Source organism: Rana temporaria, chromosome 1 (assembly GCF_905171775.1).
Source record: "Rana temporaria chromosome 1, aRanTem1.1, whole genome shotgun sequence".
Taxonomy (NCBI): Eukaryota; Metazoa; Chordata; class Amphibia; order Anura; family Ranidae; genus Rana; species Rana temporaria.
Window position 1 is genome coordinate 620,882,489 of NC_053489.1, and position 24,854 is coordinate 620,907,342.

The following is a 24,854-nucleotide window of genomic DNA, read 5'->3' on the forward strand; positions in this document are numbered from 1 at the left end:
AAAACACACATGGTTGCTCAGTGGGCCCTTTAAAAGTCTGTCATTATACAGCTTGGATCACAGGCAAAAAGCAGAGCCGATGAGAGTGATTCTGTGCTTTTGTAATGACCAATCACATATGGAAACTACTACCTGTGTTTACATTTGAGAGTCCTTCCCTTCCTTCTCTGCTGCTGATCATTTCTGGACTGCAGCAAGGGGGGGTGGGGGGTCTGGGTACACAGGGCTTATAAAGACAACACACTTGACACTGTCTGCGTTTTTAGCATGTGTCTGTAGTGCCCACTCATTTTAGTTCCAAGTCTTAGGGAGGAGAGACAGGGTGGTCTCTGCACTGTGTGCGGGGACCGCCCTGTCAGCCGACAGCTCAGCGTGGGGATTAATGGAGGAATCCCCGCTGAGCCAAACGGGCTAACGGAGCAGATCAATACGGATCCGCTCTGTGTGAAAGACCCCTTAGGGCCCTTTCACACGGAGCGGATCAGTAATGATCCGCTCCGTGTGTCCGCAAAGCTCAGTGGGGATCCTCCGTAAAATCCCCGCTGAGCTGGCAGCTGACAGGGCGGTCCCCGCACACTGTGCAAGGACCGCCCTGTGTTTCCTCCGCTCTCCCCTATGGGGGATCGGACGAACATGGACCGTATGTCCGTATTCATCCGATCCGGCAGACGGAAGAAAAATAGGATTTCTTCCGTCTGCAAATGCGCATCTTTGTGGAGGCGGACAAATTACGGGTGTCAGCGGATGTTCATCCGCTGACACCCGTTATCACATAGGGACCCATGTATGTCCCGTTTTCATCCGCAAACGGACGGATGAAAATGCGGACATACGGTCCGTACGTTTGAAAGGGCCCTTAAACCTAATGAAGCAAAATGCATTAAAACACAAAGCATTAGTTGTATCCTTCCTGTGTGTGGCAGAAGGGTGTGAAATATAAGGGTGGCTGGGTAGAATCACAAACTATTTTGGAAGGTAAAACAATTTACAAATGTTTGTCAGCGAATGCATATGTATAGATAAAACTTTTTTTTTTTGTTACGTTAACTCTATCTAAAAAGTTCTGCAGATATTTTTAATTTTTTACAACTCTGTTCACCAAACAGTTTATTGAAGGCTTGTATGTATACATTTATAGCTGAATAGCAGAGATCAAGTAGTAACATATGTGCACTTTGCTACAAAGTCTCTCGTGTTCTGGCTAATGTCAACAATTCTATATTTTATTTCAATCTTCTCCTTCTCTATAGTGTAGTTGTATTCCAATTCAAGAGCGCGAATGCATTTTTATTTTATTTTTTTGCAACAAAACATGTATGACATCCATAACAGTTGGGTTTAAAATCATTCTGGCTTTTTATATGCTTTTAGTTTAAGTGTGAATTCCTGTCTTTGCTAGTAGTGCTATATGAATGACTTTTAGTGCATAAGTGTATGTGTTTGCTCATGTCTAGTGTGGAGGTGTTATAAATGAGTGGAGGTGAATGTGTCTTCTGCCCAGATCTAGTTTCATTGCTCAAGACCCCCTCCATAACTTTTTTTTTTTGACCTGCAAATTTGCAGAAGAGCTATATTTACCACTTCAGCTCCGAACGATTCCCCCCCCCCCCCCCCCTTCATGACCAGGCCATTTTTTGCGATGTGGCACTGTGCTACTTTTTACAAAAACAGAGGTGCTTTATTTCACTTTACCATTGTACAGAAGAAAAAAATACATCAAAGTCATCACAGAAATAACATCCGCAGGGGAAGCCATCAAAAATCTCATAAAAAGCAGAACTGCGCTATTTTATCTGACAATTGCGCGGTCATGTGACGCTGTCCCCAAATAACATTTTTGTCCCTTGGTTTTCTGGCTGGAACCCTGCTGTGTGGCTGGCCTCAGTAGCCTGGCACCTTAGCGTTGCTGGCTGGCGTGTCTGTCTGAGGCCCCATATATACGACCGAGTTTCTCGGCAGAATCCAGCTCCGATCGAGGTTTCTGGCTGAATTCTGCCGAGAAACTCGGTCGTGTGTACACTTTTCAGCGAGGAAGCCGACAAGGAACTCGTCGGGCCGAAAATACATATGTTCTCTATTTCCTCGTTGTTCAATGAGGAAAGTCGGCCTGCCGAGATCCTCGGCGGCTTCCACACTGAACTCGACGAGGAACTCAATGTGTTTGGCACGTCGAGTTCCTCGGACATGTGTATGGGGCCTGAGTGTCGAGGCGAGGAAGGCCTATGAAATGCAGAACGATGGGCCCAGTGCGCAAAGGTGTACCTAATAGTGGCCTGTGTGTGTGTATGTATGATAAATAATATATTTTTATATAAATGTTGTTGTGTAAGGCTGTTTATGCCATAAATCAGTCTGGCTGGAGGATCGTCTTTAACTTTGGGCAGATGGTAAAAAATTGCGATATCGTATAGCTACCTAATATAAATAAGAGCATTCAGTTTTACTTGTGTCAAGAAAAAAAATCCTCTTTTGAAAGACTCTCTCACTTTTTGAAAGATTTACTTTGACCACAAATGATTTTAGTTTCCTCTTCTTCATGCATTCTCTTCTTCTCTTCTAGACCCAGAGAAAGCGTAAAGGATCTCATTCCACAAAAACCAGATCTTCACAAAAGAGAAGAAGAGGACAAACTTCAACTAGTGCGATGACAGCAGTTTCTGAGCTAATAGAGCTGGAAGAAAGCGGTATGTTTATAATGCGAAAACCTCTAGGGTTGGGATTATGTAGGCAACGAAAAAAATGTATCAAAAAAATGTTTTTAATACATATAGGTAGAAAAAGTACAAATCTACATTGCAATACAAAACAATATAGTGAAAAAAACATTGATTACAGACCTATGAATAGCAGATAGACACCATGCCATGTTATAACAGAAATTCCCACTAAGGGGTAATCTGTAGAAGGTTAGCTGATCCGACGCGTTTCAGATCAAAAACTTTTAAAGTTTGATCTTCATCAGGGATATTATGTGTCTTTAATATCTGAATAAGGAAAACATTTATTGAAAAACAGACAGTAAACCATGTCCAATAATATACATATGTTCACACAGGTGTAATCATTACTTAGGTTTTCGCATTATAAATTTACAAGGGATGATGGCAACCACATGGTCACTTGTATAGGCTGGTTTATTTGCAGAAAGCGGTATGTATTCACATTCCAGAAAACTGTCTTTCTCTTTCGTTCATAGACGGACACAGCCTTCATTGACCTTAGGGTTATGCTTCTTCCTACCAGGAGATTTAGGCAGAATTCTACAGCACTTAAGGTGTTAAAAACTTTCCTTAATGCCGCTCCTCCCAGGGGGCGTGGCTCCCCCAGGCATAACCCACACCCTGCTTTAGCAGCCTCAGTTTGTTTTCTGCCTAACGACAGGAGGTCAAGGCTATCTCTGGAGTTCCTGGACTCTGGAGTTTTTTTCTGGCGATTTTTCTCGCTTTTTTTATTATTTTGTTCCTGCATTTTTGAATCCTGCGATTCTTCTATCAACAGCCGACTGGGTGACAGGCTGGGTCCTCGACTCTTGTAGTCCCCCCATGTTCGGCCTTCGAGCGTGTGCCGGCCCTCAGCTCAGCTTTGGGACGTCCACGACAGGCCCCATTGCTCCAGGGGCGGCCGGGGAACTTTGGTTCTAGGGCACACATATGACCGGTCTCTATGGCTTTGTCACAGTGTGTCTGGCCGACAGCCATGCCGTTTACGGACGTTGGTTCTGTCTGGGATACCTCCAGCCGGGTAGTCGCAGGACAGGTAAGTAGTGGCCCCTTACTCAGGTAAGTGGTCTGGCTGGTGGTTTCCCTGGGGAGGTCGACTGAGGGTCCGCCCTGCTTTCCTCTCTCCCCTTCCTCTCCCTCCTTCCCCTGACTGGGTAGTGGCTGTGAAGGGGGGCCTCCTGGGTTTTCTTTGTTACCACCGGGGCCCGTGTGTTAGGGGGACTGTGTTGTTACTCTGGGGGGTGCTGCTGTGTGCTGCTGTGTTCTATGAGGTAATTTTTACCTCAGACAGCGGCCGTCTTGGAAATCTCCTTGGTAACGCTGTGATTCTTTTCTGAGGTAACAGACAAAGCAGTCAGTGCTGCTGTGTTCTATGAGGTAATTTTTACCTCAGATGGTGGCCATCTTGGAAATCTCCTTGGTAACGATGTGATTCTTCCCTGAGATGACTCGGCACAGCCTCTGGTCAGTTTTAGTGCTGTTACAGTTTTAGTGCTGTGAATCTTCCATGAGGTGAATACACATCACAGTCAGCACATCAGAGCACACCTGAGGTTTTTCAGCTCCCTCTGCAGCTGGGTGGGGTGGTGAATACTGGGGGCCCCCATGCTCTGCAATAGCAGCAAGGAGGTGACCAGTGGGTTTTTTTTTTTTTTTTGTCCTGCCTTGCAGGGTGGGTGACTCAGCGCTGACACTATGGAACTCAAGCTATGCCTGAGTTAACCCTTAACGCCCCTCCCCCTGCCACATCTGTTATGTTGGCTGTCCTGGGTTTCTTGCCAGGTTTGAAGCAGCTAGTGCCCGGATGGGGGGTAAAAAAGCGCCCCCTCCCTGAAGCCTGCTTCTGGGGATGACACAGAATCGCTGTTTTTTTCTGGTTCTGTTATGTCAGAGGCTGCGGGTTTTAACCCTTATGGATAGTGAGGATGACTCTGCTGCAGTCAGTTGCTGGCAAGAATTTGTTGGAGCTCTTGTTTCTGCGGTGCGTGAGGCTCTAAAAATTGAGGATGTGGCGGAGACACCTCCGTGTCAGTACCAGCAGACTACCACGCATCGCTGAAGTGTTTCCTTGTGTTCCTTATTTGGACTATATGTTCTACAAGGAATGGGATGCACCGCAAAAAGTTTGTCAAAAAACTTTGCAACCCGTTACCCCCTTGAGGGGGGCTTTAAAAAAAAAAAAAAAAAGTAGGTCTCTCCTCCGCCAGTGGACCCCCCTGTGTCCAGACTGCGCAAGGCCACCACATTGCCTGTGGAAGGGGCTCCTGCATTTCAGGATCCCGCTGATAGGAGAGTGGAGGCCATGGCCCGCTCCCTATTCACGGTGGTGGGTTCGGCGGTGAGGCCGGCTCTGGCCGGGGCCCTGGCAGGCCCCGACTAAAAGGGCGAAGCTCCTGCTGCAGGAGCTGGAAGAAGGACCTCTAAGGTGGCCTTGGTGATGGTCGTTAAGGGTGAACGGACCTTTTGGGTCTTCCCTGACTGGCATCATTGAGGATGGTAAGCGCATGCTGTTCCCACGGTTTGGGAAGGGCTAGGGACCTCGCCCTGTGCAAAGACCCTCCTTGCCTACCTCCGAGTGTTTTTTCGCTCGCCCTGTGCGGTGGGGGTAGGTCTACATGGTGCTTGAATCCCCGCTGCGGGGTAGCAGCGCACCGGATACCGCATGCCTAACAAGTCTGCGGACATACCTGCTTCCGCCTGAAGGTCTGCTCCCGCCCGTGTCTCGGGTGGGAGACTGGCTTCGCATTGCGAAGTGTTTTCCTTGGGGTACAAGATTGAGTTTCTCTCTTGTCTGCCAAACAGGTTTTTTCCCTCCGGCTTCTGGCCTCCTCCGGTTCGCCGGTTGACTCCGTCAGGGGCTGTCCAGGATCTTCTGGTCAGGGGAGTGATTGTGCCAGTTCCCTCGTTGGAACGGTCTCGGGGTTTTACTCCATTCTGTTTGTGTCCCCATGGAGGATGGGGCCCGGTCGATCCTGGGCCTCAAGTCCCTCGTTTTGTTTTGTCAGGTTTTTCTGGCATCCTTGGATGTCATGAACGTGTACCTGCATATCCTCAAATCACCAGAGATTCTGTGCTTTGCGGTCGGGGGGGACCATTTTCAATGGTGTCCTTCCCATTCGGCGGGTTTTCGCCAAGGTGCTCGTACCGATACTGGCCCGGCTGTGACAGCGGGGGTTTGTTATCATGGGATGTCTGGACGACATTCTCCTACGAGCTTCTTCGAGCTCTGCATTGGTGGAGCCGTGTCTATCACGTGTCAGGCTCTCCGAGTGTTCGGCTGGTTTCTGGATTGTCCTGAAATCAGGGTTGATTCCGTCTCAGGGATTCCTGAGACTGGTCCTGGATTCCTCCGGGGCGGGAGTGTTTTTCTCCTAGCAGAAAAAACTTCAGACTCTGCTATCTGCTGTGCAGCAGTTGCCGACCCAGAAGCGGTCATCTCTGCGATTCTGCAGGAAGGTTCTGGGTCAGTTGGTAGCCTCTTTCGAGGCGGTTCCGTATGCCCAATTCCACGCCAGGGTACTACGGAGGGAACTGCTGTCACGATGGGACTAGCTTCCGTCATCTCTGGATTACCAGATTCAGTTGAGTCATCTGATCATGTCTCCCCTGGTATGGTGGCTGGCGTTTCCGGTGCTTTGGGCCGGAAAGTCATTTTTCTGCAGGCCACTGGACAGTGGTCACGACGGATGCCAGCCTCTCCGGTTGGGGAGGGGCGCTTGGGGCACCCAGTCAGCCCAGGGGCACTGGACTCAGGTGGAGTCCTGCCTACTGATCAACGTTCTGGAGCTCCGAGCAATCAAGCTTTGCCTTACCAGGTGGTCCCTGGATCTACAGGGCCGACCGGTCAGGATCCTGTCCGATAACACCACGTCCGTGGCGTAGGTTGATCATCAGGGAGGCACACGGAGTTCTGTTGCAGCGACGGGGGTCGCGCGCATCCTTTCGGTGGGCCGAAGGGTCCGTTCCGGCTCTATCGGCCGGGTACATTCCGGGAATACGGAATTGGCTAGCCGACTACCTAAGTCGCACTGCACTGGGCCAAGGAGAGTGGTCTCTCCACCCGCAGGTGTTTCGGGGTCTGTGCCGAAAGTGGGGCACTCCGGACGTGGACCTTCTAGCGTCCCGTCTCTATCGGTAGGTGCCACGGTTCGTGGGCAGGTTTAAGGACCCGTGGGCGGACGCGTCAGGCGCGTTGGTGGCTCCTTGGGGTCGCTGTCGCCTACTTTACACCTTCCCTCCTCGGAAGCTTCTTCCTCGCCTGCTGCGCAGAGTAGAAGCTGTAGGGATTCTATCGGTCCTGATTGCCTCAGATTGGCCGCGTCGCTTCTGGTACGCGGACCAGGTGCGTCTGCTGGCAGACGCCCCCTAGCGTCTTCCCCTGGGAATTGATTTTCTGTTACAGGGTCCAATCTTCCACCCTGTTTCACAGCCACCGGCCTTAGCGGCGTGGCTGTTGAGAGCCAGGGGCTTAAGGACCGAGGCCTATTGGGCTCGGTGGTCTCTACCGTGCTGCCTGCACGGAGGTCTACCTCACGTAGGTTTTTTCCTCATACATGGAAGGCCTACTTCTCTGTGTGTGGGGAGATGAACTGGCACTCTCGTACATGCGTTGTGTACAGGATTCTGCTGTCTTTGCAGCAGGGAGTGGTTCAGGCTCTCGCCTTACGTACGGTTAGGAGCCAGATTTCTGCTCTGGCTGTTTTTTACTTGCAGCGACCCTTGGCATCGCACTCCTGGGTGCGTGCGTTGGGTCAGGGGGTCTGGCAGGTGGCCCCTCCGGTGCACCCTCCATTACCCCCATGGGACTTGAATTTAGTCCTTTCAGTGCTTCGGGATGCTCCCTTTGAGGACATTCGGGAGGTTTTTTGTTTTATTGTCACAAAAGGTGATTTTATTTCTGGTAGCAATTACCTCGATCAGACGGGTGTCTGTCTGTTCTGGCGGCCTTGTCTTGCAAGGCTCCCTGCTTGGTCATCCGTAAGGATGAGGTGGTGCTGCGGCCGCAGCCGTTTTTCTCCCTAAGGTCGTTTCGGCTTTTCACTTGGATGTGGACATTGTTCTTCCATCCTTGTGTCCTCAGCCGAAGAACCCGAAGGAGGCCACTTTACATTCTTTGGATGTGGTTCGGGCCCTTCGAGTTTACTTGTCGGCGACAGCTCCGTTCCGGATGTCGGACTCGCTGTTCGTGTTTGTGTCCGGTCCCAGTAAGGGCCTGGCAGTTTCGTCGGCCACCATTTCCAGGTGGATCCGACGGATTGTGCTTCAGGCCTATGCCCTGAAGGGCGGGCGCCCCCCTTTCGGGTCATGGCGCATTCGACCAGGGCGATCGGGGCCTCTTGGGCTTTCCGACACCAAGCCTCTGTGTTACTGGTGTGTAAGGCTGCGACCTGGTCGTCGGTCCACGCTTTTTCAAAGTTTTATATGGTGGATGTGAGTGCATCTTCGGATGCCTCCATTGGCCGCAGGGTGTTACAGGCGGCAGTTTAAGGTTGGAGTTCCTCCGTTGAGTAACTCCGGTTTTTGTTTGGGGTGTAACCTGTTATTGCTGTGTTATTTTTCCCACCCCTCGAATTTTTTTGACACTGCTTGGGGACGTCCCTAAGGTCAATGAAGGCTGTGTCCGTCTATGAACGAAAGAGAAAAAAGGATTTTTGTACTCACCGTAAAATCCATTTCTCTGAGTTCATAGACGGACACAGCACCCACCCCTCCTTTGTTTGTACTGCTTGTTACGAACTGAGGCTGCTAAAGCAGGGTGTGGGTTATGCCTGGGGGAGCCACGCCCCCTGGGAGGAGCGGCATTAAGGAAAGTGTTTAACACCTTAAGTGCTGTAGAATTCTGCCTAAATCTCCTGGTAGGAAGAAGCATAACCCTAAGGTCAATGAAGGCTGTGTCCGTCTATGAACTCAGAGAAATGGATTTTACGGTGAGTACAAAAATCCTTTTTTAAGGGTAATCTCCAGGTTTCCTGTCACTTTTAGTTTGGACCAAGCTATTTCCTTTCCTAACTGCTGCATTGGCTCTCAGCACTGTATGTGCTAGGTTCCACCTGTGAGACAGACTTCCCGTTTTACACCAAGAACAAAACAGTCAATCTGATCAATGTTCAGTCATTCATTGGCTTGGCAGCTTTGTGTTCTGTGAATGAATACAAAGTTTCCATTGATTGGCCAAGTCCAGAGATTGTGATGTCATCAGTCCGCCTTGAGCAATGGGAGACAGCGATGGGAAGTCTCTGTATTAAAGCCAGAACCTTGCACTGTTTACTGTATGTAGCTGAAGCAACATGCAGTTCATTCAGCACTTGGATCTAATGCAGAAGATAGTGAAGAAAAAAGTTTGTTTGGACCAACATGGTCCATCCATTCTCCTTTATGGGGCGGCGGCGGCGGATGTCAGCAGACACGTGTCCCCTGTCACCCACCGGCATCCGATCCGGATGGGGATCCGTTCGCCATCTGTCTGGCGGTATGGAGTGGATGACCATTGGATGGAAACGGACATGCAGTTTGTTTCCATCCAACCGCCCCATAGAGAGCAGCGGGCTGTGCCGAGGGGACACTGATCTGTAGTCCACCTGCTTAACGGGGATCGGCAGAGAGATCCCCTGCTGAGCACGCTGATCCACTTGGATGGATTCTGGCCTTGTGTGAAAGGGGACCTTAACCACTTCAGTTCTGGAACCACTAGAGGACCGGCCACTGCAGTTATACTGCTACAGGTTGGCTCTCCTGGGCAAATCGTCGTAGCTATACGCCGGCCACTTTCAAGACCACTAGGGGGCGTGCGCTCGCGGCACGACGACGGGGCCGATGCACGTGCCCGTAGGCCGTGTTCTCCGCCGGGCACCCACGATCGCTCCTGAAAGGAACGGAACGGAGATCTGTCTATATTGACCACTCTGTTCTGTCATGGGGGAGATGACTGACCTGTCTTTCATGGTATGAACACCGATCGATCTCCTCCCCCAGGCAGCCCCCCACAGTTAGAATCACTCCCTAGGACACACATTTAACCCCTTGATCGCCCCCTACTGTTAACCCCTTCCCTGTCAATGACATTTATACAGTAATGAGTGGCTGTTTCTTATCTCTAATCGCTGTATAATTGTCAATGGTCCCAAAAAAGTGTCCGATCTGTCCGCCGCAATGTCACAATCCGAATAAAAATTGCTGATCAACGCCATTACTAGTAGTAAAAAAAAATAATAATAATAAAAACGCTATAAAATATATCCCCTATTTTGTAGACGCTATAAATTTTGCACAAATCAATCAATATACGCTTATTGCGATTTTGGTAAAAAAAAAAAAACGTGCAATTGTCAGTTAAAGCGACGCAGTGCCATATTGCAAAAAATGGCTTGGACATTCCGGGGCTGGAAGTGGTTAATGACCGAGCCATTTTTTTTTTTTTTTTTTTGATACGACACAGCATTACTTTAACTGACGTTTGCGCGGTTGTCCAATGCTATACCCAAATAACTAGAGCTTTTTTTTGGTGTTATTTGATCACCCCTGTGGTTATTTCTTTTTGTGCTTGAAACACGCAAAAAAAATGTTTTTGAAAACAAAACAGTATTTTTTACTTCCTGCTATAAAACAATACTATCCAATGAATATATAATTTTTTTTTTTTTTAAATCAACATTTTTCATCAATTTAGGCCAATATGTATTCTGCTACATATTCTTGATTAAAAAAAAAATCCCAATAAGCGTATATTGATTGGTTTGTGCAAACCTTATCGCGTCTACAAACTATGTAATATTTTTTGGCCTTTTTATTTATTTGTTACTAGTAATGGCAGCGATTTATGTGTTGGTGTGGTTTTATTTTATTTTGTTTTGTTCTTTTTTTTTTTTTTTTCGGGACTGCAACATTGCAGCGGACAAATCGGACACCTAACTGACACAATTTTTTGGGGGTGGGAACCAGTGACATTATTACAGCGATCAATGCTAAAAATGTGCACGGTTTCTGTACTAATGACACTGGCAGGGAAGGGATTAACCCCAGGTGTGATCAAAGGGTTAAGTGTGTCCCTAGGAGGTGCTTGCTAACTGTGTGGGGGATGAGATATAGATACGTGAGTAGGATAAGTGGCGCTGCCTAAGTGTACACCTGCTGTAATGTGGCCCTGGAGGTGTAATACCTAACCAGGAATAGGTGTCAAAAATAGCCCCAAGGGGGGTACCTGGGTCTCCAATAGACCAACAAAGCCTAAGAGGTATGATCCGGTGTCCCACAGGGGCCAATGAGTCTAGGCTTGGAAAAGCCGTCAGCTACACTTAAGTGCTCTGCTAGTGAGGCGCATAAGCTAAAGAAAATGTGCTGCTAGACAGTAGTTATACATGTATCGATGTATCCCTAATAAACAAAAAGGGACCTCACCCTAACAGTTAATGTTATCACGATACAAAAATATCAGCAGTAATATGACAAAGGTCAGTGTCAAATGCAATAAAGACCGGCATCAGTGTTGCGACTGCAGTCTAACCACATATGATATAGAAAATGATCCGTGCTGCTAAAATGTTAAGGAAATTAAATGAAAATAAATGCAGAAAATCCTGGAAACAGTAAGTATAAATAACAACTAAAGTCCATCCATGTCCACTAGTCCTTACGCATAGGTAAAAACATATATAATATATGAAAGAGTCTTGGTGAAGCGGAGTGTGGCAGATGAGGTGCTCCTACAACAGAATTCGGCGTGATCCCGGTGCTCCCCTCAAGTTTCCCCACTCACCAGAACGAAGCCCCCTCTTGGGGTAGCATGCATATATCGGGGAATCCTGTGGCTGCTGATCCGCTGCTTCCTCTCTTTTCCAAATGGATGTGTGGACTCTAAACGTTCCCAGTTTTCTATTTTCTTAGTTCCTCAAAAAGAAAAATCGGGGGCTCCAATAGTGTGATATAGCATGAGACCTTGGTTGCTTAGATAAAATCTCTGTTTATTAAAATAATGCCATGCAATAGCCTGCTGAAGGACAAGCCGCTGCAAATGATACAGACAGTAACAATGTCCCCAAACTCACACCTAGCAAGAGGTGCACAACTAATGCATAAGTAAAAAGTAGTGGTAAACTAAAAAAAATAAACAAAATGAGGACCGTAGTCTACTGAGAGCCGTACTCGTGGCCAATAGAAGCCGGCGTGTAAACAGCGCTAGTTGGCTTGTCTCAGAGACCAGCGTGTGCTTGCTTGGTGGTGGCGTGCGTTCCAGTCGAACCACCTGACGTACACCCGGAAGTGACGTAGCACGTGACGTAGCCTGACGTACGTTTCGAAAATATTGATCGTCTTCTGAGGCATGGACTAACTGGGGAAACATTTGTGTTTCTGCTTAGGAACACAAGATCACTGTGTTCTCCCCTGTCAGAATGGCAATCTGCCTTGTTTAAATCGCCGTTCTGCCTCTCTGGGGAGCGATCTCGGGTGGCTGGCAGGCGTCCACCATACCCACCGATTGGCTCCCCCTCTGGCCAATCGTCACATGCTCCCCCGCTGTCTATTGCACAAAATGACATGCAGGTACATAGTTTTGCACCTTAGAGCCGACCTGCCACAGTACATGTACAGTGGCTGGTTGGCAAGTGGTTAAGGTGACAAACTTGGAGAACGGCTTTAGTTGTTAAAACATGATGTTGCATATGTAACTATTTTGCATTGTATGGAACTGGAAAAGGAAGACTTCACTTTTAAGAACAAAAATACTATTATTTAATCCTTAATTTTTTTGTTATAAAAAAAAAAAAAAATTATATATATATATATATATATATATATATATATATATATATATATATATATATATATATATATATATATATATATATATATATATATATATATATATATATATATATATATATATATATATATATATATATATATATATATATATATATATATATATATATATATATATATATATATATATATATAAAAATTTTTTTTGTATTGTGGTACCCCACCAGTGTCTGAATACAGGATTCTCCACCAGGAAAGTTGAGGGGTTCCAGTGTATTTGCTTGTTTGGGAGGAAATTGTTTTTTTTTTTGTTTGTTTTTTTCAGTTTCCTCATTATTTACAAAAGTCCACTTTGGGACCTGGAGCCTGGGGATTTCTTGGAGATCCGGGTGGGATGAAATCCCCAGTCCTGGATCTGGGTTTTGAGACTCAATGGCACACTGATTGTTCAGGTGTGTGTGGGCCTGATGGTATAGTCAGGACCAGCATTCTGGGCTCCACCCTCCCGACGAGTGCAGGTGTGCACTGGGGAAGCCAGAGACCCAAGTCTGAGGGTCGGAGCAGTGTACCCAAGTCTGAGGGTCGGAGCAGTGGACCCAAGTCTGAGGGTCGGAGCAGTGGACCCAAGTCTGAGGGTCGGAGCAGCGAGGGGCTGCTATCTAAATGGACAGTGTTGCCAATGGAATAGTCTGTAGGAGACAGACAAGAGCCTGAAGTGGAAGGCCTGAGCAGCACTGCTGTATGTATAAGCCAGGAGGCTGAATGTCATGTGATTGATGAAAAGGAGTGTTGAAACCCCTGCGAGGGAAACATTTGATTTTGTTTGGATTTCTTTTTAATAAAAATGGGCAAATAAAGCCCTTAAAAGACGCAGCGAGTGGCGGTGTCCTTTAAGCTCTAGCTTTGATGCTAGTCCTTCACAATATATATAATCTCTTTATTAAATTCTAATGTAAAGTGTTTTTCTAATGCTATATTTAAACCTCTCCAAATGGCAAAATGTTGGTTTGATAGGGTATGCGATTTAAATATATAGCTATGCTTTAAATCTGTATTTAAAGATCAAAATTGGAAAACCACGAACAGTAATAGATTATTTTTGTATGTGTACAGTGGAAGACGTTGTGGATTTGACTTGTGAATCCTATGAGTCAACCGTTGTCGACCTAACAGACTTGACCCAAAATGACTCTGTGGTGGTAAGTTTCTATTTCTTTCACACAACATAATTCTGGAGCAAACAAAATTGGAGCCCGATGGTTATATAATTGTATTTAAATTCACGATATGTTACCAAAAGTTTTATGACACCTGCGTTTACACGCACATGAACTTTAATGGCATCCTAGTCTTAGTGCGTAGGGTACAATATTGAGTTGACCCACCCTTTGCAGCTATAACAGCTTCAACTCTTCTGGGATGGCTGTCCACAAGGTTTAGGAGTGTCTATGGGAATGTTTGACCATTCTTCCAGAAGCACATTTGTGAGATCAGGCACTCATGTAAACGAGAAGGCCTCTGCTCTAATTCATCCCAAAGGTGTTCTATCGGGTTGAGGTCAGGACTCTGTGCAGACCAGTTAAGTTCCTCCACCCCAAACTCGCTAATCCATGTCTTATTGAACTTTGCTTTGTGCACTGGTCCAAATCATTTGGTGAAGGGAGGATTATGGTGTGGGGTTGTTTTTTTAGGACTTTGGCTTGGCCCCTTAGTTCCAGTGAAGGGAGCTCTTAAGCCTCATAGACACGATCGGACTTCCATCGGACAAATCCAAGGAATTTTGTCCGAAGGGCGTTGTCCGTGAACTTGTTTTGCATACAGACGGCAGAACATTTTCAGCCAACATACATCAAACTACGTGTTTTTTCAGCCACAAAGCAAAGTCCATAAAGACATGGAGGAGCGAGTTTGTGGGTGGAGGAACTTGCCTGGCCTGCACAGAGTCCTGACCTCAACCCGATAAAACACCTTTTGGGATAAATTCGAAGGGAGACACTGACCCAGGCCTTCTCGTCCAACATCAGTGCCTGACCTCGCAAATGCGCTTCTGGAAGAATGTTCAAACATTCCCATGGGTACCACTCGGGCTTCTAGATAATCCCAATAAATCTGCACGTGTTACGAGTGCCAGCCAGGAACGGAGCTCGTCCTGACTCTAAGGCTGCATTCACACCTGAGCGTAGCGTTTTTTCCGGCGTATTCGCGCGTTTGCATACAGCGTTGTCCGATTTTGAGCCTCGTGTTTTTTTGTTTTTTTTTTAGCCAATAGGAAAAATGATCATCTCCTTCATCATTTGTTGCTATGTTTTTAGATATTTTTTTTTTATCTTCTTCCTGGGTGAATATTCTATTTCACAGAACAGATTAAAGCGACAAAACGTCCGTAGAAACGCTCGTTGTCGTGCTAGATGCTTGAATCGAGCGTTTCCATTAGTTTCTATGGCAATACAAACGTTCAAAACGCCCAAATCGGCCTGATTAGCGCAACAAGAAAGGGTCCAGAACTTGTTTGAGCTTCAGACGTTTTGGAGTGGAGATGTTTCCCTCTAGTGTTTTGGAGCTTCATGCTTCAGGCTACAAAACGCTCGGGTGTGAATGCACACTAAACATCAGCATGTAGTGAAAGAAAAGTCCCTCAAGCTGCAACATGCACTAATGGAGAGACGTATGTGTCGGTCTCACCCTAGGCCAATTTTCAGCTTTCAACGCTGTCACTCTTTGAATGACCATTGCGCAGTCATGCTACACTGTACCCATATGGCATTTTTAGTATTGTTTTTTTCACACAAATAGAGCTTTCTTTTAGTGGTATTTGATCACTACTTTTTATTTTTTGCAAAACAAGCGAAAAAAGAACAAAAAGTTTATTTCTCTTTTGTTTCTGTTATAAAATATTGCAGGTTTCTTCTGATATATAAAGGCCTGCCTGCTCAATAGAATTTAAAATGTTGATTTAGTTCTGCTTTAACCACTTCCCACCCAGTCTATTGTCAAATGACAGCTGGGTGGGACCTTAATGGTTCCTGGTGGACGCCAATTCAATTGGACACAGACTGTGACTGATCACTGTACTGGCAAGCTGCAGGTTCCATGTGATCGCTGTTACCAATCACAGCAGCTCACATGACAATTGTATGGCTGATTCATTTTATTCATTGTGTACAATTGTGTTCCTAGCTGTGATTGGTCACAGTGATCACATGGTACAGACAGGGCCAATCACAGCTAATCAAAACAATAGACATTAATTCATTCAGTAAAAATGGTTGCTTTTACCTATAAAACTGTGGCTAAGCCATGGATTGACTGGCCCCCTTAACACTGTGACCAGAGGAGGGTCTACACATGATGGCATAAATAATACCTCCTTCTTTGTTCGGTGGCCAATACCACCACTGAATGAAACCTATTCAAATGAATGAGGTCACAGGCTTTTCTGGGTTAACGGGCAGGGAGAACTTCTTGCCTCCCAGCCCCGTCAACCACCCTCTGAAAAGTGTTCCACTGCTGATCTTTTTTCAAGGGGTTGGCAAGAATTGACATTGGTGTAAATTGGCCTTTTATGGTTGCTTTAACTGACGTGCTGATCAGAGGACAGTCCTTTTTTTTTTTTAAAGGAGAAGTTCAGCCTGAGCTTGTTTGGCTGGGCTTCTCCTTTGGGTCACAGGAGTGCAATTAGTTTTGCACTCCTGTGACCCGTTTTTAGCAGAGAGAAGTCTGAGGGCCACTCTCTGCTGACGTCCCTGGAATCGGTGGACTGATGCCTGTCTCAGAAAGCCGTTAAGAGGGCCGCTCCCCGCCCCATCCACAGCTCGGCGCTCCAATGAGCGTGGAGGAGCAAAGCGGAGAGCTGCTGATTGACGGGCAGCAGCTCTCTGCTCGGGGAGCTATGAGAACCGAGCCATCATCGATGTTCGATTGCTTGGTTCTCAGTGCAGAGAAGCCGGGGGACAGATGCAGCATCCACCTAAATAAGTATGTGTTAAAAAAAAAAAAAAAGAAAAAAAATACATCTCTTTTAATCTGTGCATAAAGATTTTTGTAAATGCATTGTAACAATATTGTTGCAACATATTTATCATTTACCTATTGCCTTATACAGACAGGTGGTGAAGGACCAGGTCTAGGGCAATTAAGTGTGTGTGTGTGTGTGTGTTTTTTTTTTTTTTTTTGAGGCACCGCTCATATGCCCAAGGCTGGTTAGAAGCTAGTTCTGTTACAGCTGGGCCATCAATGTGACTGTGCAAATCACTGCTTCTGTTCATCCATATAGCTATTATAAGGTTGTACTATTGCCATTGTTTTTGTTTTAATTTTTTAACAGTATTTTTTCTTTTTCCCTCCTATTTTTCTCAATTTTACCAGATTGTCGAAGGTGAGTTTATATTGGTTTCCTTGTATTGCCTACCTAACAACACAATTAGATTGTTCATTCCTCAAAGATCATCCTCATGCATTCATGCTTTGTTCTTGAACCCCTGCCTCGTTCTTAAAGCAAAATTGTTGGCACAATCGGTTAATACTATCTGCCCAAGAAGGCTAGCTGTCTTGTGCCGCTTCCTACCCCATTCAACTTTTGAACATAATCTGGTCCCATTTCATAGCACCATGAGGCATACATAGACAGAGGGGCTGAAAGTAGTAATTTTCTTACTATCAGTCGACCTAGAACTGTAAAAATGTCAATGTAATCTAAAAGCAATGTGGTCCTGCATGTACAGACCCAGGGATGTTGAACTGTATTTACAGACTGCAGTCCACCAACAAAACTCGGTGCAATTACAATATCATTGAGGACCTGGCTGGATTTCACTGACAACCTTTTATTATACTTGAGAATGTTGCTAGGCCTGGCCATACTCCTTTCATATAAGTGCCTCGGTGTCCTTCTGTGTTTTTGATGTAGGAAAAAAAATGCACTGGGCTGGGTGTGTGAACTGGCCCTTAAAAAGATTACAAAGGGACTTGAAGCTTTGTGTCTTAACCATTCACTACCCTTTCCAATATCAAAAGAAAAGTGTTGACTTTACACACACTTCAAATATAATTTTGCATAGTACTTGTATGGGTTCCCCAATCTCTATCCTGTCAAGAAGGCCCTTAAATAGATCTCGGTGGTAGTACGGATTCGCTCCCCACTGGCAGGGAACTAAAGGCTCTGTAGTGATAATGGGGAGAGCCTTCTGGAGTCCATTTCTAAGGAAAATTGACACTGATCAGACATAACCGCTGACAGATTGAGTGACATTGATTATCTCATTACAATGGCATCTAAAAGTTGGTGGGACATATTGGGCAGCGAGTAAAGCTTTTGTCCCTGAGGTTGATTTGTTGAAAGCGGCATAAATGGGCACCGCAGTTTGTTGTGTAGTCGCAGACTGTTCAGGGTGCCCACGCTGGCTAGTGTCCACAGCTAAAAGTGCCTACAATGGGCACCTAAAAATCAGAACTGGACCACAGGGCAATGGAAGAAGGTGAATCCTGTTTTTTTACTGTGTGTGTGTGTGTTCTGTGTGTGTCGCTTACCTGGGGTAGAGATGGCACCAGGATGCACTGAGAGGCAAGCTGGTGGAGGCAGTGTGATGCTTTGGGCAATGTTTTGCTGGGAAACCCTGGGTCCTGCCATTCATGCAGATGTTACTTTCAACGCACCACCTACCTAAACGTTGTTGCTGATCAAGTACACCCCTTCATGGAAACGGTATTCCCTGATGGTAGTGGCCTCTTTCAGCAGGATAATGCACCCTGCAGGATGGTTCAAGAATGGTTTAACCCTTTTACTGCCAGAGCAGTTTTTGCAATTTATTTGCACACATGTTTAAAAAATAATTTTAGCCCTGAAGAATACATAAAACCCCCAAACATTTTATATTTTTTGAAAGCAGACACCCGTGAGTAAAATATTTGGTGCTTTCAATTTTTTATGTCCCTGGATATTATCGCAAAGGTCTAGGAAACGCATAATTTCAGTAAAAAAACACACTAAAGTGAATTTTAGGGCAAACAAACACAATAAACTACCCACATTTTTGGTAAAAAAATAACATACAAGGTTGCACCAGGTAAATGGATGCTTAACACGTGACCCCTTAAAATTTGTGTGCGCCCTTGAAATGGCGTCAAACTTCAGTACCCTATGTTTCCCATAGGCGATGCTTTAAAAGCCCCCTATAGATCATCAGTTTAGTGTTATGGAGGCGGACTTGTTCTAGAATTAGTGCTCTTTTCAACCTGTGCAGTGATCATGTAACGTGTATTGTAATCTACGTTTTTCACTCGTAGGCACTTCCGACACGTATGCATATGTGGGGATGGGAGGCCTCGACATTTTTGGGGGGTGCTTGGATGTAACTGTTTTTTTTTTTTTTTTTCTAAAAGACCCTGAATGTCTTCTGTTGGCTCCACTGAGTGTATTGCAATGCACACACGTGTGTCTGCTCTTCTCCCTCCCCTAAACCCGGCATGTCTTTCAGAAGCCCACAGATGGGCAAGCGAGGGCCAGTACTGGAGGAGTGTGAAAGCAATTGGGCAAAAGCAAAGCAGCTGACTGTCGGTTTTACACACACCGGTGGCTGCAGCCACAACAAGCCGTTTTGAGGTGTTGACTTGGCCTCCAAATTCTCCATGTTATAGTCCAGTCAAATGGAGTGTTGGAAGAACAATTCCAATCCATGGAGGCTCACACCACAACGTGCAGGACTAATGGGATCTGCTACTGACTGCTTGGTGCTAAATACCACAGCAAATCTTCAGAAGTCTAATGGAGTCCTTGCCTTTATGGGTCAGGGCTGTTTTGGCAGCAAAAGGGGGACCTACTCAATATTAGGTGGGTGGTCATAAAGTTAGTTGATTAGTGTATATCTTGGGGCTGCCATAGAGGAAAAATTGTAAGGATATCCTTGCATAACAGCAAATGTGATTCTCAAAAAATTGTGGCCTTTTGTAAAGTTCTGATTTGTGAGAACGTTGCACTGAAAATCTGTGGAGTGTATGGGACTAGTGGCAGAAGTTGGTTATCTTTTAGCCAGGGCTGTTAGGCTGGGTTCACACTACGATTTTCCCGTCCGTCAGCCGCATACGATTTCAGTATTGAAAACGTACGGGCCCGGACGGGAAAACGTATAGATAGACAATACATTGCAAATCGTATGCACTCAGATGCATCCGGGTGCGTACGATTTGCTGGCAAAACGTTTTTTAAACGTACGCAAAACCGTGTTCAACCACGGTTTTGCGGCCGTTTTTAAAACAGTATGGCAAACGCATACGTTTTTCTTTAACATTAACGTCAATGGAAAACGCACATATGTGCGGTTCCATACGTTCCTGTCCGTTTCAGCCGCATACGGTTTTTCATATAAATCGTATGCGGCTGACGGACGGGAAAATCGTAGTGTGAACCCAGCCTTATGGAAGAGTTGTGGAAATTGATAAATTCTGCAATTTGCTTTATTTGCAGAGCACCGAGGCCAAAGAAGAAATGCAGCCCGGGGGTCCTCACAGGTGGCAAGCTGTATATTAAGCAGTGATGATGAAGATTCAAAAAATAACGACGTTTATCTCAGTGGCGGTGGATCCAGTGACTTAACTTCAGTCCACACCAGATCCAGGTTGGGAACCTTTAGCCATTCAATGGACCAATTTTACTGCTGTGTGTGGAGAAATAGAAATGTTGATCATCTCTGTTACCTACCCCTGGTCCATGGCCTGCTGATGGCCGTGCCACTCAGCAGAAGGTGAGCGGCGAACCGCGGTCCGACAAGTCCATCGCAGACTACGATTGCCGTTCGCTTCCTGCTGTGCGGCTGTGTCACTGACGGGTTGGATAAATCAGATTATTATTCTAAATAGGAAACCTTCATTTTGTTTGCAAATATTAATGAGTCTAACTACCAGCAAGAATGAGTCCTTACATTTAAAGAGAACCTGTCATTTCAGATCCATTATGGCAGTGCCTGTTAGTGGCATCCACTCACCTGCTGCTGCCATGTCCCTCACATTGTTGTGTCACTGCCGCATCACCAGCTGTCCCATTAAAGTAAATGGGACTGTTGGTGAGTCAACAGCGGGTCAGAGGAGGAGCCGCAGCGGGACAGATGATAGTTGCTCTTTAAAAAACATGATTTATATCAAGCCTCTTTACTAGTGATTTAAATCATGCAAGGGACACAGTGACGAGGGGGGGGGGCGTTGTAATATAAAGGGGGCTGCGGTGTAATATAAATGGGGCTGTGGTTTTAAGGGATACTGCAGTCATTGGTGTCCCCTTACAGTGCAGTCTTCTTTATATCGCAGTACCCCCCTTTACAGTGCAGTCCCTGTTACATTACAGTGCCCCTTTACAGTGAAGTTCCTGTTGCATTAATGCTAAGGGACACTAATGTAAAGGGGGCGCTGTGATGGGGAAAAGAATGAAGGATACTGTGGGACTGCTTTTCCACTTGCTTACTGGGCCCTTGAACCCCCTTCCTGCCAATACCAATTTTCAGCTTTCAGTGCTGTCACTATTTGAATGACAATTGTGCAGTCATACAACACTGTACCCGGATGAAATTTTGAAAAACAAAACTGTTTTATATTTTGTTATAGATTTTTGCAAACGGGTAATTTTTCTCCTTTGATGCACGCTGATGAGGCTGCACTGATGGGCACTAATAGGCTGCACTGATGGGTGGCAGTGATGGGCTCTGCTAGGTGAGACTGATGAGCAGCACTGATGGCGCTGATATGCACTGGTGGGCACAGGTGAGGTGGCTGCACATCTTCCTCCTCGTGGGCCGATGTCCCTTTCACAGAAGCCGGTGATCGGCTTTTTTTTCTCCTCACGCTATTAACGTAAGGAGAAAAAAACCGATTAGATATCTCCCCCCCCCCCTTCTTTTTTTTTTTTTTACATCATGTGATCAGCTGTCATTGGCTGACAGCGGATCATGTGATAAGGAGCTGGGACCGGCCCCTTACTCTGATTTGTGATCACCTGAGTCTATTGACGGCCTCCCGGCAATGTAGGTCCCTGCCGTAGCCGTCATTCGGCTATAGCGATGACAGGCAAGAGTTAAAGGGGGAACTGGAATGTAAAGAGGGACTGTGGACATTGCAGAGGTGGGTTGTGGGGGTTAAGGCAGACTCCGTGAATGACCAGTCGCCTGCCCAACCCTATGCAGCTTAAAAGTGAGCTAAAAAAAATCCATATGGCTTCTAGGAGAGATAGCAAGGTTTTTTACCAATGTCCAATAACCCTTAAGGTAGCCTGCGTGATCTATTAATACAGACCCTATGTCCTGTACTGTACTCCACCATAAGCAAATTGCAGGTAAGTGAAATTTTTTATTTTCTTTACCATATTGTACATATGTACAGTGTTTCACAAAAGTAAGTACACCCTTCACATGTTTGTAAATATTTTATTATATCTTTTCATGTGAAAACACTGAAGAAATTACACTTTGCTACAATGTGAAGTAGTGAGTATACAGCTTGTATAACGGTGTAAATTTGCTGTCCCCTTAAAATAACTCAACACACCTTTAAGTGGAAATGTCCAAATTGGGACCAATTTGCCATTTTCCAGTGTCATGTGACTCAGTGTTACAAGGTCTCAGGTGTGAATGGGGAGCAGGTGAGTTAAATTTGGTGTTATCGCTCTCGCTCTCACTCTCTCATACTGGTCACTGGAAGTTTAACATGGCTGCCAAGACCCTGAAACTTAGCTGCAGCACGGTGGCCAAGACCATACAGCGGTTTAACAGGACAGGTTCCACTCAGAACAGGCCTCGCTACGGTTGACCAAAGAAGTTGTGTGCACGTGCACGGCGTCATATCCAGAGGTTGTCTTTGGGAAATAGATGTACGAGTGCTGCCAGCATGCAGGGTTTGAAGGGGTGGGGGTTCAGCCTGTCAGTGCTCAGACCATACGCCCCACACTGCATCAAATTGGTTTGCAATGTTGTTGTCCCAGAAGGAAGACTCTTTGCTGAAGACAAGCAGACTAAGGACATGGATTACTGAAACCATGTCCTGTGGTCTAATGAGACCAAAATAAACGTATTTGGTTCAGATGGTATCAAGTGTGTGTGGCGGCAACCAGGTAAGGAGTACAAAGACAAGCATATCTTGTCTACAGTCAAGCATGGTGGTGGGAGTGTAATGGTCTGGGGCTGCATGAATGCTGCTGGCACTGGGGAGCTACATTTCATTGAGGGAACCATGAATGACATGTACTGTGACATACTGAAGCCGAGATGATTCCCCCCCCCCCCCCCCAATCGAAGACTGGACCTCAGGGCAGTATTCCAACATAACGACCCCAAACACACCTCCAAGATGACCACTGCCTTGCTAAAGAAGCTGAGGGTAAAGGTGATGGACTGGCCAAGCATGTCTCCAGACCTAAAAACTATTGAGCATCTGTGGGGCATCCTCAAACGGAAGGTGGAGAAGCGCAAGGTCTCAAACATCCACCAGCTTCGAGATGTCGTCATGGAGGAGTGGAAGAGGACTCCATTGGCAACCTGTGAAGCTCTGGTAAACTCCATGCCCAAGAGGGTTAAGGCAGTGCTGAAAAATAATGGTGGCCACACAAAATATTGACACTTTGGGCCCAATTTTGACATTTTCACTTGGTGTACTCAATTTTGTAGCCAGCCGTTTAGATATTAATGGCTGTGTGAGTTATTTTGAGGGGAGAGAAAATTATACAAGCTGTACACTCCTTTTACATTGTACAAAAGTGTAATTTCTTCAGTGTTGTCACATGAAAAGATCTAATAAAATATTTACAAAAATGTGAGGAGTGTACTTTTGTGATATACAGTACTGTGTATATTTTTCTGTAACGTTGTTGGGGTACAGTTCCGTTTTTAAGTAGCACTTCAATTTTTATTTTCCTTACTGCATCAAATGTTATAACAATGGCTTTTTCTTTGTCTTTTTACAGATCGAGTGGAGCACATGTTAGTTGTCCTATTTGCATGGATGGGTATTCAGAGGTGAGTTTTTTTTTTTTTTTTTTTTTTATGTCCATATCTGTGGCTTTTTTTTATTTATTTTTTTTTTAATATAACTGCCCGAGGGTTCCGCAGTGTGCCTGGTTTTAGTGCCGTTTAAGAAAGGGTTTGCTTGCTAATATATAACTTGTCATCAGACTTGATAAAATTGTACGTTGGTGGTAGTCGTTTCACCAAAGAGAATCCTCTTATCTTTCTCGCTGCCTAATTTAGTCCATAATGAGCTCTGTATTCTGTCAGGTATGTGTGTATGAATATATAATATATATATATATTATATATAATTTTTTTTTTTTTTTTCCCAGATATATAGGAATGTTTTGTTTATGCTGTGCTTATTTTCTCCTAGATTGTACAAAGCGGACGTCTCATTGTGTCTACCAAATGCGGTCATATATTCTGCAGCCAGTGCCTTCGCGATGCCCTTAAAAATGCCACCTCTTGTCCGACTTGCCGAAAGAAACTGACACACAAACAGTACCACCCCATTTACATATGAGAGTTCATTAATGTGTTGTGTGCCCAGACTCGACCTACTTCTGAACTTTTTGCGATATTGTTTTAGGTGGTGTGTACATGGAGGATGTGTTGTGTTGGGAAGGACCTGTTGAAGAAAATTTGCATCTAGTTAGGCTACACACAATGCCAGTTCTGTGTGGCCGGTGACCATACAATGAGTTGTTTATAGGTACCCTTATTTTTTTCAAAGTACCTGGACATGGACAGCATTTTAAGGTGGCTTATCTGGGTTGCCTGCTCCATTCATATCCTAAAATTTCTTACTGCCTCAATGTAAGTTGTCCATTGACCTCAGATCCCAGCCACCTGATAATTGGGTATGGTAATATTTAAAGGACCTGAAAATTCAGAGAGATTCCAAGTTGGTTTCTGCTCTTTGAACTGTCCTCTGGAGATTTGCAGTGTATGTCCACCTCTGACCAATGTCATATAAGGACAGATCAATGAGATTGCTACTTTTTTTTTTTTTTATTAACATTTACCTTGGATTCAAAGAACAAAATCCTGTATTGTCCATTTAGAATAGGATCCGTCATAACTGGGCTTCTGCAAAAGTGTGAACATTCATAATTAAATGATTGTGGAAGTTTATAAAATGTTTATATGTGCCCCTTTTTTGCATTGCTTTTGTCTAGGAATGACTTTAGCGCTGAGAAAGCCCTCCTTAAGGTTTTTAATTTATACAAGGTATTAACTGTCGAGCGTTGGTTGACAGTTGTGCAGAACTACAAAGACAACGTGGCTTTATCTGTCCTCTAGATCAGTGGTCATCAACCCTATCCTCAGGGTCCACTAACAGGCCAGGTTTTATGTATTACCTTGGGAGATGCAGACTAGAATACTGCAATCACTG

General features: G+C 45.4%; 1 protein-coding gene across 1 annotated transcript in view; it reads left to right on the forward strand.

The window, feature by feature from the left end:
• RNF4 (ring finger protein 4) overlaps nt 1–24,597 on the forward strand; it is a 28,537-nt gene extending 3,940 nt beyond the window's left edge. The window contains exons 3-8 of the mRNA XM_040335306.1: nt 2,561–2,684; nt 13,590–13,675; nt 16,842–16,851; nt 19,936–20,086; nt 23,413–23,464; nt 23,832–24,597. Coding sequence (XP_040191240.1) covers nt 2,645–2,684; nt 13,590–13,675; nt 16,842–16,851; nt 19,936–20,086; nt 23,413–23,464; nt 23,832–23,981 — 489 coding nt within the window. The 5' untranslated portion in view covers nt 2,561–2,644 and the 3' untranslated portion in view covers nt 23,982–24,597. The remainder of the gene's footprint in view (nt 1–2,560; nt 2,685–13,589; nt 13,676–16,841; nt 16,852–19,935; nt 20,087–23,412; nt 23,465–23,831) is intronic.
• Nucleotides 24,598–24,854: the final 257 nt, after the last annotated feature.